The sequence below is a fragment of the Lagenorhynchus albirostris genome, chromosome 1 (genome assembly GCF_949774975.1).
Source record: "Lagenorhynchus albirostris chromosome 1, mLagAlb1.1, whole genome shotgun sequence".
In the NCBI taxonomy this organism is placed as follows: domain Eukaryota; kingdom Metazoa; phylum Chordata; class Mammalia; order Artiodactyla; family Delphinidae; genus Lagenorhynchus; species Lagenorhynchus albirostris.
In genome coordinates, this window is record NC_083095.1 from 2145618 (window position 1) to 2162063 (window position 16446).

The window sequence follows — 16446 nt, forward strand, 5'->3', positions numbered from 1 at the left end:
AAGACAGGAACAATCTAAATGTCCATGAACGAATAAGAAGGTAAACAAACTGTGGCATATAAAAAGGAATGAGTTCACCCAACAACTTGGATGAACCATGAAAATATTACGGTGAGTGAAAGAAGGCAGACACAAGAGGCTTGTATAAGTCCATTTATATGAAATCTCCAGAATAGGCAAACCTACTGGGAGAGAAAGCAGATTACTGGATGCCAGGGGCTGGGGAAGAGAGGATTGGAGAGAGTGATTACTTAATGAGCACAGGGCGTTCGGAAGTGTTTCAGAACTAGAGAGAGGTAGAGGCTGCACAACACTGTGAATGTACTACATGCCACTGAATAGTATGCTTCAAATGGCTAATTATATGTCATGTGAATTTCACATCAATTTGTAAAAAGCTAATACTTTCAAAATTAAAAAGCAAGGAATAAAAGTCACAAGTAAAAACTTTTATCAGATAACAATTTTAAAACAAAGATAAAAGCAGCCACCTTTAATACAACATGAGCAGATCATGTAGAGGGAAGCAGAAGACAAGTGGGAGAAAATTATAACAACATACTTCTTTCCTTTATAAATAATCATATATGAGTGGCTAATAATGCTTGCGATATACTTTCAAAAGGGGGGTGGTGCAGATGAATAGAGTGAAGGAATGGAAGTTATGAAGGCAGGGAACAAAGTCTTTTTCTTCTTCTGGTAACTGTCAACAAAAATTGGAGGCTGCATTTAAATTGCAGGGCTATGGAATGACGATCCAATTTTACTGCATTAGGAAGCCAAATAAAAAACCTTTCCACACAGCGTTTACTCTGATAAAGCACAATGTCAAAGGATGGAACACACAAAATCTTCTGGGTTCCTTTCTAAGCCTCTCCCCAAGAAATGGCCAAAGGGAGCAGCACAGATTCCGTGCGGGATCCTCAGTTTGGGGTTTCTTTAGGGTAGAGGAAAGGCTTTGTCACCGCTAACTTGTAGGGGAAAATGTGGTTACAGAATATCCTTAAAATTGTTCATTCTCTGAAAATTCTTTCTAAAATTACTTGTTGAGTCTTCCAGTTATAAAATAAGTAAGCCCTGGGGATGCAATGTGCAGCATGGTGACTCTAGTGAACAATACTGTAGTGCATATTTGGAAGTTGCCAAGAGGGTAAATCTAAGAAGTTCACATCACAAGAAAAGAATTCTGTAACTGTGTATGGTGACGGATGTTAATTAGACTTAGAGATCATTTCACAATAAATACAAACATCAAATCATGAAAAAAATTACTTTTGGAGTGCTAAGAATAATAATCACTATGTTAGGTCAGAGAGAACACATTTCAATTCACAAAGAAGTTGTTGAAACTGAATAGATTCAATTTAACAAATACTACCTACTTCCTAGGGAGATTTTGTTCAGGGCAGGGACTAAGAGACGGATTCGGTTTAGCAGTATAACTTTAGACAATTACCTAACTTTTCTTCAATTACTTCACCTTAACATTTAGCTAAGACATGAAAAAGCACTCAGCATGGTCCCTGGCACATGGTAAGGACTCAGTCAACACTCTGTATCAATAGAGCCCTTTGAGATGCAGGGCAAACACCAAATCCCTGGCAGTCAGAGCTCACAGTGCCCTGTACAGACTCCATCAGGTTGCTGTTTGCCATCACCTGTCTGCACTGTCCCCATTTGGTTTTATTCATTTCCTCTGTTAGATTATGACGTCTTTCCATATCTCAGCACCTGATACAGTCTGAAGTTTAGCAGATGTTTATGGAGTAACTAAAAACAGCCCTTGACATAAAGGATCTGATCACTCATCCAGTGGGATACGGCTCAACAAGAAATACGTGCAACAGAGCAAGTGATCCTTACAGGCTGAGACTGTGCCTGGTGGCCCAGTGGGTAGGGCTTTGTAGGCAGATGAACACACAGGAGCAAAATGTCTTATCATTTCAATCCTACAACCCTAGCCTGCCCTACAGTCCAACAATACTTACACCAGGGACGGTGGAGCTCTTCTTGCGTTCAGGAATATCTGCCTTGTTGGGATTACTTGCACTCCCAAGCATGGGACTGGCTGGAGCAACTCCTTTTCCTCCAGCAGCACTGCCGCCTGGTTTCCGGGAGGGAACTCCATCTTCTCTGAGGTCGCCGTCTGCAGTGCTGGTCTGACTCCTTTTTGGATACGCCACAACTGAAGGAATAGCTGGTCCAGCTAAAATACAGAGTTCACTTTTTAAAAGTCAGAATATAGTTTTATGTTTTATCCTGTGAAAATGAACACTTTATAAGATGACCCAAGATTTCTATTCATCTAAGAGAATATAAGACAGTAAAAATCTTCTAAGATGCTTCCCATTCATGTATAATGTCTTCCCTATGCAATGAATTCAATTTTATTTTATTTTTTTTAAATTACCTAACCACTTTAAAAATATATTTATTTTTGGCTGTGTTGACTCTTCATTGCTGCACGTGGGCTTTCTCTAGTTGTGGCAAGCAGGGGCTGCTCTTCGTTGCGGTGTGTGGGCTTCTCATTGCGGTGGCTTGTCTTGTTGTGCAGCACGGCCTCTAGGTGCACGGACTTCAGTAGTTGTGGCTCACGAGCTCTGGAGCGGAGGCTCAGTACTTGTGCCGCATGGGCTTAGTTGCTCTGTGGCATGTGGGATCTTCCCAAACCCGTGTCCCCTGCATTGGCAGGCAGATTCTTTTTTGTTGTTTTTTATTCCTTTTTGCAGGCAGATTCTTAACTACTGTACCACCAGGGAAGTCCTGAATTCAGTATTAAAATTTCACTTATTAGTCCCTAACATTCTACGTTTTTTTTTTTTTTTTTTTTGCGGTACGCGGGCCTCTCACCGTTGTGGCCTCTCCCGCCGCAGAGCACAGGCTCCGGACGCGCAGGCTCAGCGGCCATGGCTCACGCGCCCAGCCGCTTCGCAGCATGTGGCATCTTCCCGGACCAGGGCACGAACCCGAGTCCCTTGCATCGGCAGGCGGACTCTCAACCACTGCGCCACCAGGGAAGCCCCATTCTACGTTTTTAAAGTTGTTTTTTTTTTTTTTTAACTAATAAGCTTATATAGTTGTCTTTCTGAAACATGTTTACGGGGTGTTGCTGGACAGATAAATAATCAAACTAACTTGATGCATACACATCATGCAGAATGAACTGGTTCACCTGGTATCTATACATCTGAGTGAATTTCATCCTTTTTGTATAAGAGATGCCGTCACCTTTTGGAAAAGAACAGTACAGATTTACAGGCTCGCTCTTTTGAAGTTTTATCTTGCATCTTTTTTAAAGCACTCATAATCTTCTAGGTAAACAGGAATTTGAGTAGACAAGGAGAGGCAGTATGAGCAAAAGAAAGCATGTTTCTCATGGAAGTGACAGGGAGGACATGGGTGGATGTTCCTGGTCAGACCCCCTCCCAGGGGGAGGATGCCTAGGGACACCCCAGGTGGGCAATTAACTGATGTCCTGCAGTAAATCACCTAGAGACCCTGATGACACAGGAGATTCAGAGTTCAAAGAATTATGGAAATGAACGAGATAACTAGTATATTCATTATATATGACGTCCAGTGGTAATCTTAAGGAACAGCACCAAATGCTAATCATTTATGGTAGAAAAGCCTTTATATTTTAGGTCTATTAAAAAATGGATGGGAGGGGGAAGAGGGAAGGGGAGGGAGGGACTGGGCGCTTGGGGTTAGTAGATGCAAACTATTACATATAGAATGGATAAACAACCAGGTCTCATTGTATAGTACAGGGAATTATATTCAATATCCTGAGATAAACCATAATGGAAAAGAATATGAAGACGAATGTATATATGTGTATAACTGAGTCACTCTATTGTATAGTAGAAATTAAGACAACACTGTAAATCAACTATACTTCAACAGAAAAATAAATTATTTAAAAAAAATGGATGGGGTGGGGTACAGAAAAGCTACTTCTAGGACAAAAATCCAAATGGTAAATCTAGGGAATTCCCTGGTGGTCCAGTGGTTAGGACCCTGTGCTTTCACTGCTGAGGGCCCAGGTTCGATCCCTGGTTGGGGAGCTAAGATCCCACAAGCTGCGTGCTGTGGTAAATAAATAAATAATGGTAAGTCTATTTGGAACTGAATTAAAAGTAAACACAGATTTGATTTATGGGAGAACAATCAAGTTCTCAGTTTGGCAATTTTAACATATAAAACAAAGAATCAACCAAGTACAGGGTGATACTACCCTTAATACTTCTTTCCTCTCAATATCATGATACATCTAATGACATTCTGAATCTTTAGGGTTACTACCAATTTGTTCTGAAACATTTATTATTGCTATTTAGGAAATTAAAAGATTTTTTTTCATTTTAGGATCTGAGACTGTGCATGGAACAGCTATTGATACAAGCCGCTGACCTCATTCATTCAGACTGCTCCTGTTTTACTTGCACTGTGTGTTATGTGCGTGTGTATTCAGCTCTACACATTTTAATCACATGTGCAGATTCACGGGATCACCACCAATCAAGACGAAGAACAGTTCTATCTCAAGGACCTTGTGGGCGACCCTAACACAGCCACAGCCATCTATCTTCCACCTCAAGTCCCTTCCCTAAATCCTGGTTCTCATTTGTGTAATTCCGTCATTTCAAGAATGTTATGTGAATGGAGTCAATGTAACCTTTTGAGATTGTCTCCCCCCACTCAGCATAATTCCCTTGAGATCCATCCAAATTGTTGTATTTATCAATAATTTGTTCCTTTTTTTGTTTTTTTTTTTGCGGTACACAGGCCTCTCACTGCTGTGGCCTCTCCTGTTGCGGAGCACAGGCTCCCGGACGCGCAGGCTCAAAGGCCATGGCTCATGGGCCCAGCCACTCCGCAGCATGTGGGACCCTCCTGGACCGGGGCACGAATTCGCGTCCCCTGCATCGGCAGGTGGACTCTCAACCACCGCGCCACCAGGGAAGCCCAATTTATTCCTTTTTATTGCTGAGTAGTGCTCCGTAGTGTGGATATATCACGCAAAAATGTGATTTTTCTTCTTTTTTTACTTTTGGGCCACACCGCACAGCTTGCAGGATCTTAGTTCCCTGACCAGGGAGTGAACCCGGGCCACGACAGTGAAAGTGCCTAGAGTCCTAATTAACCACTGGACCGCCGGGGAATTCCCCAAAATATGATTTTTAAAAAAATAATTTTTATTTAATTAATTAATTAATATATTTTGTATTTTATTTTAGGCTGCGTTGGGTCTTAGTTGTGGCTCGTGGGATCTTCGTTACAGCATGCAGGATCTTTTGTTGCGGCGTGCGGGCTCCAGAGCACGTTGGCACGCAGGCACAAGCGCACTCTTGTTGAGGCACGTGGGCTCAGTTGTTGTAGCATGCGGGCTTAGTTGCCCTGCAGCATGTGGGATCTTAGTTCCCAGACCAGGGATCAAACCCGAGTCCCCTGCACTGGAAGGCAGATTCTTTACTGCTGGACCACCAGGGAAGTCCCAGTTTCTTTTTTTTATATTTATACCTTTATTCCAATTGGAATCCAACCTTGTATAAGATGTGAGAAATGGATGAAAATTTATTTTTTTTCCTGATCACTACCAACCTCCCCAATACCAGTGACTGGTTAACAGAACAGTGATTCTTCACTTTCTTTTCTTTTTCTTTTTTTAAATAAAAGAACCCCTTGAAAATCTGATGAAGATCACCCTTCCTAGAAAAAAATGTACATACATACAGGGGGGTTCATACATGGGACCGAAATTAAGAAACACAAATAAAAATTAAGTTATGATTTTACAGAAGCAGGCAGATATAAATCATTGGCATCCAGAGGGAGGGAACAAGAGGAGAGATGAGATGGGGTGGGAGGGCAAGCTAAGAGTTGGTCTGTCTACAGGCTTGCCTGCCTTCACTTGGTACCAAGTGGATGTGCTTTACTAGATTTCATTATTTGGAACCTATCTCATTTTCAGCACTTAAACGAACAGTGCCAGAGGCATAATCAAATCTTTTTTTTTTGCTGACCACTATCTTCATCCCCAAAGAATGTGGAATTGGGTCAGTGATTTTCTATATACAGAATATCTGGAAATGTTCTTTTGTGAACTTCTTTTTAATATCAGAGGCTCCAAGAAAGAAGGATGATTATTATTATAAAAGCACTACTATAAGAGGTAATGGGCGGGTTAGTGGACACAGCCATAGGACCAGGGGCCAGGAATCCTGGGTCTGTCTCAGGCGTTCCCACTTCTATTTAACCTCAGAAGACCTGGTGAGCTCTCTTGCCCTATTTCCTTATTGCTAATATGGGGGTTTGGTGACCTCTTTTTAGCTCTAAAATTTTCTGAGCTGGGGAAAGGGACATGAGAAAACTCCACCACCAGGTTTCTTCCAGGATCTAGGAACAATTTCCTTTAAACTGGTTGATTTAGAGCAACATGTAGGCATTTTGCTAATTGCTCTGCAGTACACAGAAAACCCCTCCTTGTAAGCAACTAGTATGAACACGAGAGACAGAGACCCAGATCAACACTTGGTTTACAAATGCCACCTGCACAGATCCTGGCATCAGACAGGTTCTGAGCTCTCAGTTACACCCTAGAAAATAGCAGACATATAGACAGTTTACTGACAGTGTCAGTACAATGTGCTGCTTTGGCCCAAACCACATAGAGAGGCAGCAGCAGCAGGGAGAGAAATGGAAACCAAAGTGTCATCACTTTTGGTACAAAACCAAAGCTACAGACACCTGGAATACTCTGTGCAATTCTAAGTGCCACATCTCAAGGTGAAAGAACGGAGGTGGACAAAGTCCAGAGAAGGGAAATGAACTGAACAAAGCGATGAATGGGTGTTCCATGTGAAGATGTATTTTTAAAAGTTAAGACCAGGCCAACATAAATTCGGTTCCTGCATGCTGGAATTAGAGGAAATAATAATATGTGAATAAACACACACCTACTAGAGTCTCTGGATTCCAACAAATGGGGCTGGCTTGAAGGTAGAATAACTGTCAAGTTTGGTAAGCATATCTTTTAGAGTCTTAAGTCTCATGAAATATTCACTTCTATGGTGAAAACTTTTAAGAGTGAGGGTGGTTAGACACAACAACAGCTAGAGTGTGGCTGAGAAAGACACATGTCAAAAATTTAAACCAATTAAGGCAAAACTGGGATACTATACATTTTCCAGGGCTGTGCTGTCCCATGTGGTAGCCACTGGCTGCACAGGGCTTTATAAATTTAACTGAGACAAAACTGAAAATCGTTTCCACAGTTCAAGTGCTCAACAGTCACATGTGGCTCAGGCTTCTACCCAGCCAGGCCTTACCCAATAAAAGCCTACTGAGGGACTTCCCCGGTGGCACAGTGGTTAAGAATCCGCCTGCCAATGCAGGGGACATGGTTTCCATCCCTGGTCCGGAAAGATCCCACATGCTGCGGAGCAACTAAACCCGTGCGCCATAACTACTGAGCCTGTGCCCTACAGCCTGAGAGCCACAACTACAGAAGCTTGTGCTCCTAGAGCCCGTGCTCCGCAACAAAGAGAAGCCACCGCAATGAGAAGCCCGTGCACCGCAACGAAGAGCAGCCCCCACTCAATGCAACTAGACAAAGCCCGCGTGCAACAACGAAGACCCAACGCAGCCATAAATAAATTAAAAAAAAAAAAAAAAAAAAAAGCTTACTGAGTGTACCAAGGAGATGAGAGCCTTGAGATAAATACGCCAGAACCTGCAGGACTGCTTTGAAAGACATGTCAAGAAGGGAAAGCAAGCAAATCCAACCCCAGTAGTCCATAAGCAAAAGGATGCTTCCCAGTGTTAGGAGGCCTCTTGGTTAACGGGAGACTGAGAGAACACACTGGAATGGTCTCAAACTTACCGTGGTCACTGTACCGCCTCTGCTTCTGGCTTGAAGAAACACTTCTCTGGACTTTGTGGTGAGGAGACTGGCCAGTACTGTTGTTGAGGTCACTGCTTGGCCTAACCTTAGCAAGTGAAAGATTGCTGCTAGAACTGGAATCACTAGCATCCAGCTAAGAGAAAATGAGAAAAACAGAGCAAACCACAACACGAGCCCAAATGGTTTATTATGAAACTAAACTTACAATACACAAACCTCTCATAAGTAGTTCACTGAGAGAGAAGAATCAGTGTACAAAAATGACAACCCTACCGCAATGGGAGAGGCCACAACAGTGAGAGGCCCGCGTACCGCAAAAAAAAAAAAAAAAAAAAAAGAAAAAAAAAAAAAAGACAACCCTAAACTCAGGCAAAAGTATTTATCTGACTGCTGGAAAAACTCACACAAGGATAAATATTTATGTTCTTCTTTCCAGGCTTTTTCAAAAAACTTAAAACGGTCTATTTATTTCATCTGATACTTTACATTATTTAAAAACTACTAATGACTATAGGTTAACCTAATGGAAGCCAAATTATTAAAGGTTATCTTAAAGTTAAAATAGCATCTCATAATAGTCATAGGACTTAGATTAGTTATTTGAAGGTAAATTTAAAAATATTATCAAATGTTATACACACTAAAAAAAACTAAGTTTACATGAGCTAATAATTCACAAAAAGGATATTGTAGGTTTTTATCTGATTATTCTTACCTCTGAAGATTTTCTCCCCAACAACAAGTATGTAGCTGTGATTTCATCATATTTCATCTTACTAAGAGATTCTTGAATTTCGTCTTGTGAATATCCCATTCCCACCATAATATCTAAAAGAAGGGTATAATATAGTTTATGTGTTTCGTTTGGTTAAGAAATCATTATGTTACAGGGTAAAATAATTTCCTTTATTTGACCCAAAAGATCACACATTTTCTAACAGAAACGGGCAGTTGGCTTATTTCTGAGTTACTGAGTGCTATTACAGGAAATTGCAGATAAGTTCCTAAATATGACAAAACATATAAGCTGATTCATGTAACTTATACTTAACTTCCCATTATCCCCATTTTAGGCATACACATATGAATCAAAACAGAAATATGCTACTTGTACACACACCAACATGCAGGCACAGAATAATTACCTATTCTTTTCTGGTCTGAGATGTCCAGTTCTGGTTCAACAAATGGTTTTAGTTCATCTTCCTCATGCCCTGCATTGATCCACCTGTCCTTCATGATTTGCTGAAAGGTGAACTGTTCATTAGCAGCATAAAATGAAACATTCTGATAATCACAATACTTAGGAAAGTTTATTTTCAACATTTCATCGATTATGGCTCAAAGGGTAACTTTTAAAAAATGTCTCAATGTTACCCCAGGATAGTATTCAATACGTCATACAAACCAAGCAAAGTTCTAAAAATACTTTAAAGACGCTCCAAAGTTGTTCCTTATTTCCACTTATGAGATTACCTCTAGAGTGCCTCGTTTTATTGGATTTAGCACCAGGAAACGTTTGAGAAGGTTTTCACAGTCTGTGGACATGTAGAAAGGGATTCTGTATTTCCCTCTTAATACTCTCTCTCTCAGTTCCTTTGGGGAGGCAGAGAGGAAAGAAAACTAGTGAGTCAACTTTTAGGTTAAAAAAGAACTCAAAGAACCCCACTGAAACAACATTAACACATTAACTCTTATCATTTTATAAAATCCTTTTAGCTTTCTGAAGAACGTGGATGCAACCACTTCTTATACCTTTAGGTTCTGTCCATCAAAGGGGAGTGACCCGCTGACTAGAGTGTAAAGAATGACGCCGAGGCTCCACACGTCCACTTCCGGCCCGTCGTATTTCTTGCCCTGGAAGAGCTCTGGGGCTGCATACGGAGGACTGCCACAAAACGTATCCAGTTTACTGCCAACAGTAAATTCATTGCTAAAACCAAAGTCAGCTATTTTAATGTTCATATCAGCATCTAACAATAGATTTTCAGCCTAGAGGGAAAACACCAAGACAAAAATGAAATTTAACCAAAATATAATCAGAACTGTGATAGAATCAGGCATTTCACAAAAGCTTTTTGTAATGATGTAAAGTTAATATATCCTAATGAATAAGAAAACATTCTTTCTAGAGAAAAAAAATAGGAGCTAAATCAGAATTCCTCATTTTTCAGCATTAATAACCAGTAACAGATATGAGGTGTAGTCATCCCTCAGTCTTCTTAGGGGACTGGTTCTAGGACCCCCTGTGGATACCATAATCCATCATCATACAAAACAGTATAGTACAGCCAGCCCTCCTTAGCCACAGATGCAGAACCCGGGGATATGGAGGCCCGACTGTAAAGACTGATTCTAGCACTAATTATGCAGCAAATGTCCACGATCAATAAAATCTTTAAAGAGCTTTTTAAGAATAAGGGGCTTTTAAAAAATAGATACTTGCTTTAGGTGGAGAGCCACATTTCATAAACACTGCTAAGTAAGCTGCATAACGGCTATCATTGAGGAGGGAGCATCCAAAACTTCATTCAAGATAGAGATCACAGTCTTTTCCACTTGTTTCAACAAACATTTACCACGTGGCAATTACACACCAGGTGTTATATAAGTGTCTGGATATATAGACAGACAGGGTCCTGCCCTCAAAAAGCTGACAATTTAGAAAAATAAGCAGCTACACTCTTGGCCCTAACTGCTGTGACAGAGAAGTGGGGAGTCATGGGCCCAGCACTGAAAGGTATGATACGGCTTCCTAGAGGGGGTGAAACTAAAACCACTGCCTGGAAGATTAGTTGACAGTAGTGGGTGTGTTAACTGGAGGCATTTCAAGCAGAATAAACAGTGTGAAAACCCTGCTGAGACAGAACACGTTTTCCTCAAGAAACTGAAAGGCAGTGTGTGGTAGAGAGATGCAGAGAGACACAGCTGGGGATGTGGCCATGTCTGAATTACAAAGGGCCAGCCAAGTGACTTGTAGTCAAGAAGTCTGGGTTTGTAACCTAAGGGCAACAGGAAGCCACTGAAAAAGTCATTCAAGCGGGAAACGACAATCCGTGGGCCTCTCACTGTTGTGGCCTCTCCCGTCGCGGAGCACAGGCTCCGGACGCGCAGGCTCAGCGGCCATGGCTCACGGGCCCAGCCGCTCCGCGGCATGTGGCATCTTCCTGGACCGGGGCACGAACCCGCATCCCCTACATCGGCAGGCGGACTCTCAACCACTGAGCCACCAGGGAAGCCCGGGAAATGACAATCTTATTTGTGTTTTTAAAGGACCATTCTGGTTACAATGTAGGAAACAGACATGGAAGAAAGAGGCAAAATTGGAAGCAGGGAAGACCAGGCAAGAGGCTAGTGTAGTAATCAGGTATGAGATATGCTGGTGGTCTGGACTAGGAGAGTGTGAGTGGGGACAGAAAAGAGTGAGCTCAAGTGATACTCAGGAAACAGCAGCAAAAAGACCCGGGGTCTGAGTGGACGGCAGAGTAAAGGAGAGAGAGGCACCTGAAGGACAGTCACCACAATGAGAAATAAAAATTCAAGTTTAGGAAGGAAGAGTTTAGGTGTTGAACTTGCTGAACCCGAGCTACCTGAGGGATGCTGACGTGAAGGTGTCCTTTTGTCAGCTGGACACTAAATCCTAGAAGAGAGCTCTGGCTGCAGGAATGGATCTGGGGGTCATCAACATATAGGTGGCCACTGCAGCTACTGGAGTGGATGTGAATGCAGCAAGGGTGGGTGAACAGAGAACAAGCAAACTGATAACAGTTATGTGAGGGGAGAGAATAAGTGAATATCAAGTTAAGAGAGAATCTAAACAATGTTTAGAGAAATACAGCTGTGAAGGTGAAGAGGAAAAAAAGGGTGTACCAGGAAGGGGAATCGGGGTGGGGAGGTTTTTTGGTAAAAGAGGGTATAAACTTGAGCATGTTTTTATACATGCTGCTAGTAACACGCCAGCAGAGAGAGAGAGGGCAGATGAAGAAGGGAGAGACGGGAGGAAACAGAGTGAAGCACCCCCTGGAGGGACACAGGACCCAGAACACAGAGGGAGGGACAGCAGAGGCACCCCGCTGTCCTGTAACAAGAGGGAAATCCTGAAAGGTTAAGGGTGGATGCAGGTGCAGCTGGGAAAGGAGTCTCTGCCTGGTGTTTCTATTTTCTCTGTGAAATAGGAAACCTTACCCTATGCCAGGAGTGTGGGCAGAGGTGGAGAACCGTGAAGTAGGTCTCATTTAAATAACGCTGCTGTTAACAGGAGAGAATGCTGACTAGAAAAACAGAAAAGGATGCCAGGCAGCACTGAGGACACTGTCCAGGTGAGAGCGTGCATTTCTGGAGGCCCCCATCTGTTTGGTGGTAGGATGATTTTTCTCCAGAGACCAACTATGAGCTGCCTTAACTGAAATGTAAAATATATCTTAGGATTTTTTTTTTAAATTTAATAACACAGTCTAATCTATGCCTCCTTTGTGTCATGAGCACTGGGAGAACTGAGCACACACAAGGAAAGTGTACAATAGTAAGGGCATTATGACTCACCTTGAGGTCTCTGTGGACGATCCGCTTTTGGTGGCAGTACTGGACTGCAGACACTATCTGGACAGGAGAGATGCAAGGTTATTAGTCATCGCTGGTGCAGACTACTCAGTGAGCACTCACTTCAATGTCTGTGTGGATCTCTAAATATAATTTTCTCATGCTTTGGACTTTTCAATTTGGAGAGATTGAGAGTGAGTGCAAGAAGAGCTAAGTGAGGCTGTTCTTCTGTTCTTTCTAATTTTAACTAGAAAGTCTCTTCTTGAGCCCTGCCCCGAATCAGAAGGCTCTGGTGCAACTTCTGCATGCCCACGTTGTCAACTCAAAACCAAGCCGGCAGTTACGGACTATCCGCGCTGGGTGTTTATCCAGGTTGGTTCTCCCCAGCCAGTCCCTACAACACTCTCTTCCTTTTGGCTAATGCAGGTTCAAGAACAGCAAAAATGACTTCACTTCTCTGAGGACCAGTTTCCTCTTCCTTAAAATGGAAGGATGAATGTTGTAGTGTATGTGAACTACAAACTATGGAAACTATTATGTGCTTCATCAGTAAGAATCCCTCCTACTCTCTCAGCAAATGATATGCTTTCATTTAGTCAACTTTTGATTACTCCTGGGATTAGCGCTGTTATTATTATTTTTTTGGCTGCGCTGTGCAGCTTGTGGGATCTTAGTTCCCCAAGCAGGGACTGAATCTGGGCCCTCGGCAGTGAAAGTGCAGAGTCCCAAACACTGGACTGCCAGGGAATTCCCTGACTGGCACTGTTAAGTAACTGCTCTACTGAAATTTCACACTTACTAGCAATTTTTAAGTCTCTTTGTCTAATTATAAAACTTTTATATCCTTATTATAAAAACTTTAGGAAATACAGAAAAGTACATACAAGAATATGCTTTTATAACCAGCAAATAGAGATGACATCTGTTATTCTGGTGCATTCGCCTCTAGTCTCTACTTCGGTATTACATATGTGTATTTAAATATATATGATTACACATCTACAAAACTGGTGTTATAATGAAAATACTGCTTGTTTCTCCAAATCATCATCAACTTTGTTGTAAGCAACATGCATGTAACTGCACTGGACACAAAAACTCAGAGAGGGCTGTTCTATTGGTTGCCATTTTGGTTCAGAATAAGCAGCAAGGATAAGCTGGGCTGGGGTTAGGGTGGGAATGATGCCAAAATCAAGGCTTCACTAAGCAGCTTCATACTTTATGAAGTGCATATGCAGAAGACCAGCCCACTCATAATCAACTAAAGGTACACAAATTCCAATGCCAAAATATCAGTTTTAAGAGCATCTGTTAACAATTACGCCGTTCTATATTGTCAGCATGAAAATTGGGGAAGTGAAATAGCGATAGATTTGTTTCCCTCAAAGTAACAGGTTTATTGCCTAGGAAGGACATAGGTAAATTTTATCTTACTTCTGCCTGATCAAATTTTCCCTGTTCCCCCCAACCCAGCCCCCATATTGAGATTTCTCTCATAGGTTATTTTCAAATTCTGCTTCCGAACCAGATTTGACAATGTCCTACCCTTTCTCAAAGAGAATTTCTCTTCTTTTACCTCCAAACAGCTCAAAGCTAACCTGATGCCACAATAACCTGAAAGTACTCAACTTTCAATTATTGCTTTTTTGCTTTCTGCTTTTAAGGTAAAAGCAGTTATTGCCAAAGAAGGCTGACAACCCAGATGTTTCCCAGGTGAAATAAGAATGCACGCCTAATTCACTTCCAGCAACACATGAAAGAACAGAGGCAGCAAGACCAGCAACCCACCCAGAAAGAGCTGAGGAAAGAAGACGGAGCCAGGAATCTCTTCTCTCTCTTTGAAAAGAATGAGAGCTCAGCCAGCATAAATTAAAACAGCATAAACAGTAACAAGGATGAGAGTGGGGAAGGAAATTGGAAGAGGGAAAGCCATCTGCTGATGAACATGGAAAGAAGGGCCTATTTTTGACAGAAAACAGATCAAGCATAGTGTACTCTTGTGTGTGGCATACCTTTCTCTTTGTAATAAATAGGAAAACTTTTTATTTCATCAAATAACGACATAAACTTTTGGAAGGCATGGCAATTAGAAACAGAGAAAAGTGGAAGCACCAATATGCCTGATCCTTCCAGGTTTAGTAAGTAGACTTAAGGAAATACTATGGCAGGAGAAAAGATTACATTAATTGTAAGCACTGTAAATCAAGCCAGCAATTGTACAAGTACATAAACTCTCTTTCCTGGACCAACTAACAGGTCCCTCAAATAATGCTTCAGAATTTCTGCAGGAAATTAAGAAGATGTGTGATAAATGTCCAAGTATCCCTCACAAGTCAGACCCCCACCTGGGGGATGGGCGGAGATGGAAGAAGAGACAGGTCTAAGCACTGAACTGCTTCCCTGGAGAAAGTCCAGGCTCAAACCTGCTGCTGCCGGCTGGCAAGGGCCTTTTCCTCACAGTCAATAAATCATATTTGCATAAACATTTGCAAGTCAGATAGCTTCATCCGAGTGGGAAGGAATTTCAGTTTTATGAAGCAAAAAAATCTTGACTTTTAGGTGGCCAATTTATAAAAATTAAGAGTACAGTTATGGAAAGGGCCAAACAGACTTGTTTTGTAATAAAGAGAAATTTGAGCTTCCTTCCGTAGACCACAGGATAAAATGATATCAGAACTGGAAAGGATTTCAGAATTAATCAAGTATAATTTCCTCTTTTTATAGCTAGAAAAACTGAGGATCAGAGAATTTAAATGATGGCCAAAGTCAATTTCAACTTTGATATTTAACAGGCTTTAATTCAAAGTACCATTGGTACTTTTAAATCAAATTAAATTTAAGCAACAGCAAAAGTTAAGAAATTTATTTGTAAGTCCTTAACTGTAAACACTAGACTAAGCAAATCAAAAGAGGCAACTGTTAAGAGAAATCTTGAAAATTGGTTAAACTTGCCTTTCTAAATACTGTGAAACCCTTAAAGACTCCTATCTGTACTTCTACCTTAACAACCTTAAATGTTAATAAAACAAACATTTAAAGGTTCTGAGAGAAATGAGGCTATACTGCCATTTAAATACAGAACTTAAAACTATGGGAGGACAGCGTTAATTTAGAAGAAATAAAGTACCTGCTCCTTCCTTTATCTAAATCAGGGGTGGGTAAATTATGGTCTGTAGGCTCAATCTGGCCCACCACTTGTTTTTGCAAATAAAGTATCATTGGGACACAATCATATGAGTGTATTTATTCACATATTGTCTAAGCTGCTTCTGTGCTACTACAGCAGAGTTAAATAGCTGCAACAGACTGTATGGCCTACAAAGCCTAAAATATTTACTATCTGGCACTTTACAGAAAGAGTTTGCTGATTCCTAATCTAAGTAAGCCCACATCATAATGATTAAGAATTTTAGACCTGTCTCTGACTCAGTGGTAGGTTTCCTACTTGCCAGTCATCAAATTTTGGGCAAATTATTTAGTCTTCCTGTGCCTCAGTTTCCTTATCTTTAGCAAATGGGCATAATACTCTTTACTCACAAGGCTGCTCCAAGATTTACATTAATGTAGGTAAAACAGTTATCCCAATATTTAGCAGGTAATGATCAATCAATAAATAGTAATTGTTATTAGAGAGTTAAGTCACCTTTATGCTTAAAACCTATTTATTAAAATGAGTGTCTCTTTAAGGCCATGTGGTAAAGCAAGCAAAAAGGTAAGCCATTAATTCACAGGTTAAGTTCTGTTTGGTTTTGGCTTATATAAGACAAAACTAATAATGAATTTTGGGATTGTGCCATTTCTTGCTAAAACTTGGGGATGGTTTTCTTTAATGCAATCTCAAGTGTTTGCAAGGCTCTTGTTTTTTAAGGCTCAACTGTCAAAAAACTAAGGCTAAGAGTGGGACTAAAAAAACCCACAAGAGTGGGACTAAAATTTCAATTACAAAGCTAGAACTAGAACCCATGGTTGCCTCTAGCACAGTGCCTTAGGCATGAAAGCAC

At 41.2% G+C, this 16446-nt stretch overlaps 1 protein-coding gene across 13 annotated transcripts in view; it reads right to left on the minus strand.

Annotated features, from left to right (window-relative positions):
• MARK3 (microtubule affinity regulating kinase 3) overlaps positions 1-16446 on the minus strand; it is a 107957-nt gene that overhangs the window by 17817 nt on the left and 73694 nt on the right. For 10 of the 13 annotated variants that reach the window (XM_060154058.1, XM_060153786.1, XM_060153884.1 and 7 more), the window contains 7 exons: positions 12449-12505; positions 9662-9898; positions 9383-9502; positions 9052-9151; positions 8622-8734; positions 7886-8039; positions 1989-2206 (listed from right to left, as the gene is read on the minus strand). In XM_060154058.1, coding sequence (XP_060010041.1) covers positions 1989-2206; positions 7886-8039; positions 8622-8734; positions 9052-9151; positions 9383-9502; positions 9662-9898; positions 12449-12505 — 999 coding nt within the window. The remainder of the gene's footprint in view (positions 1-1988; positions 2207-7885; positions 8040-8621; positions 8735-9051; positions 9152-9382; positions 9503-9661; positions 9899-12448; positions 12506-16446) is intronic. The other 3 variants (XM_060153967.1, XM_060154600.1, XM_060154412.1) reach the window with 1 other exon arrangement.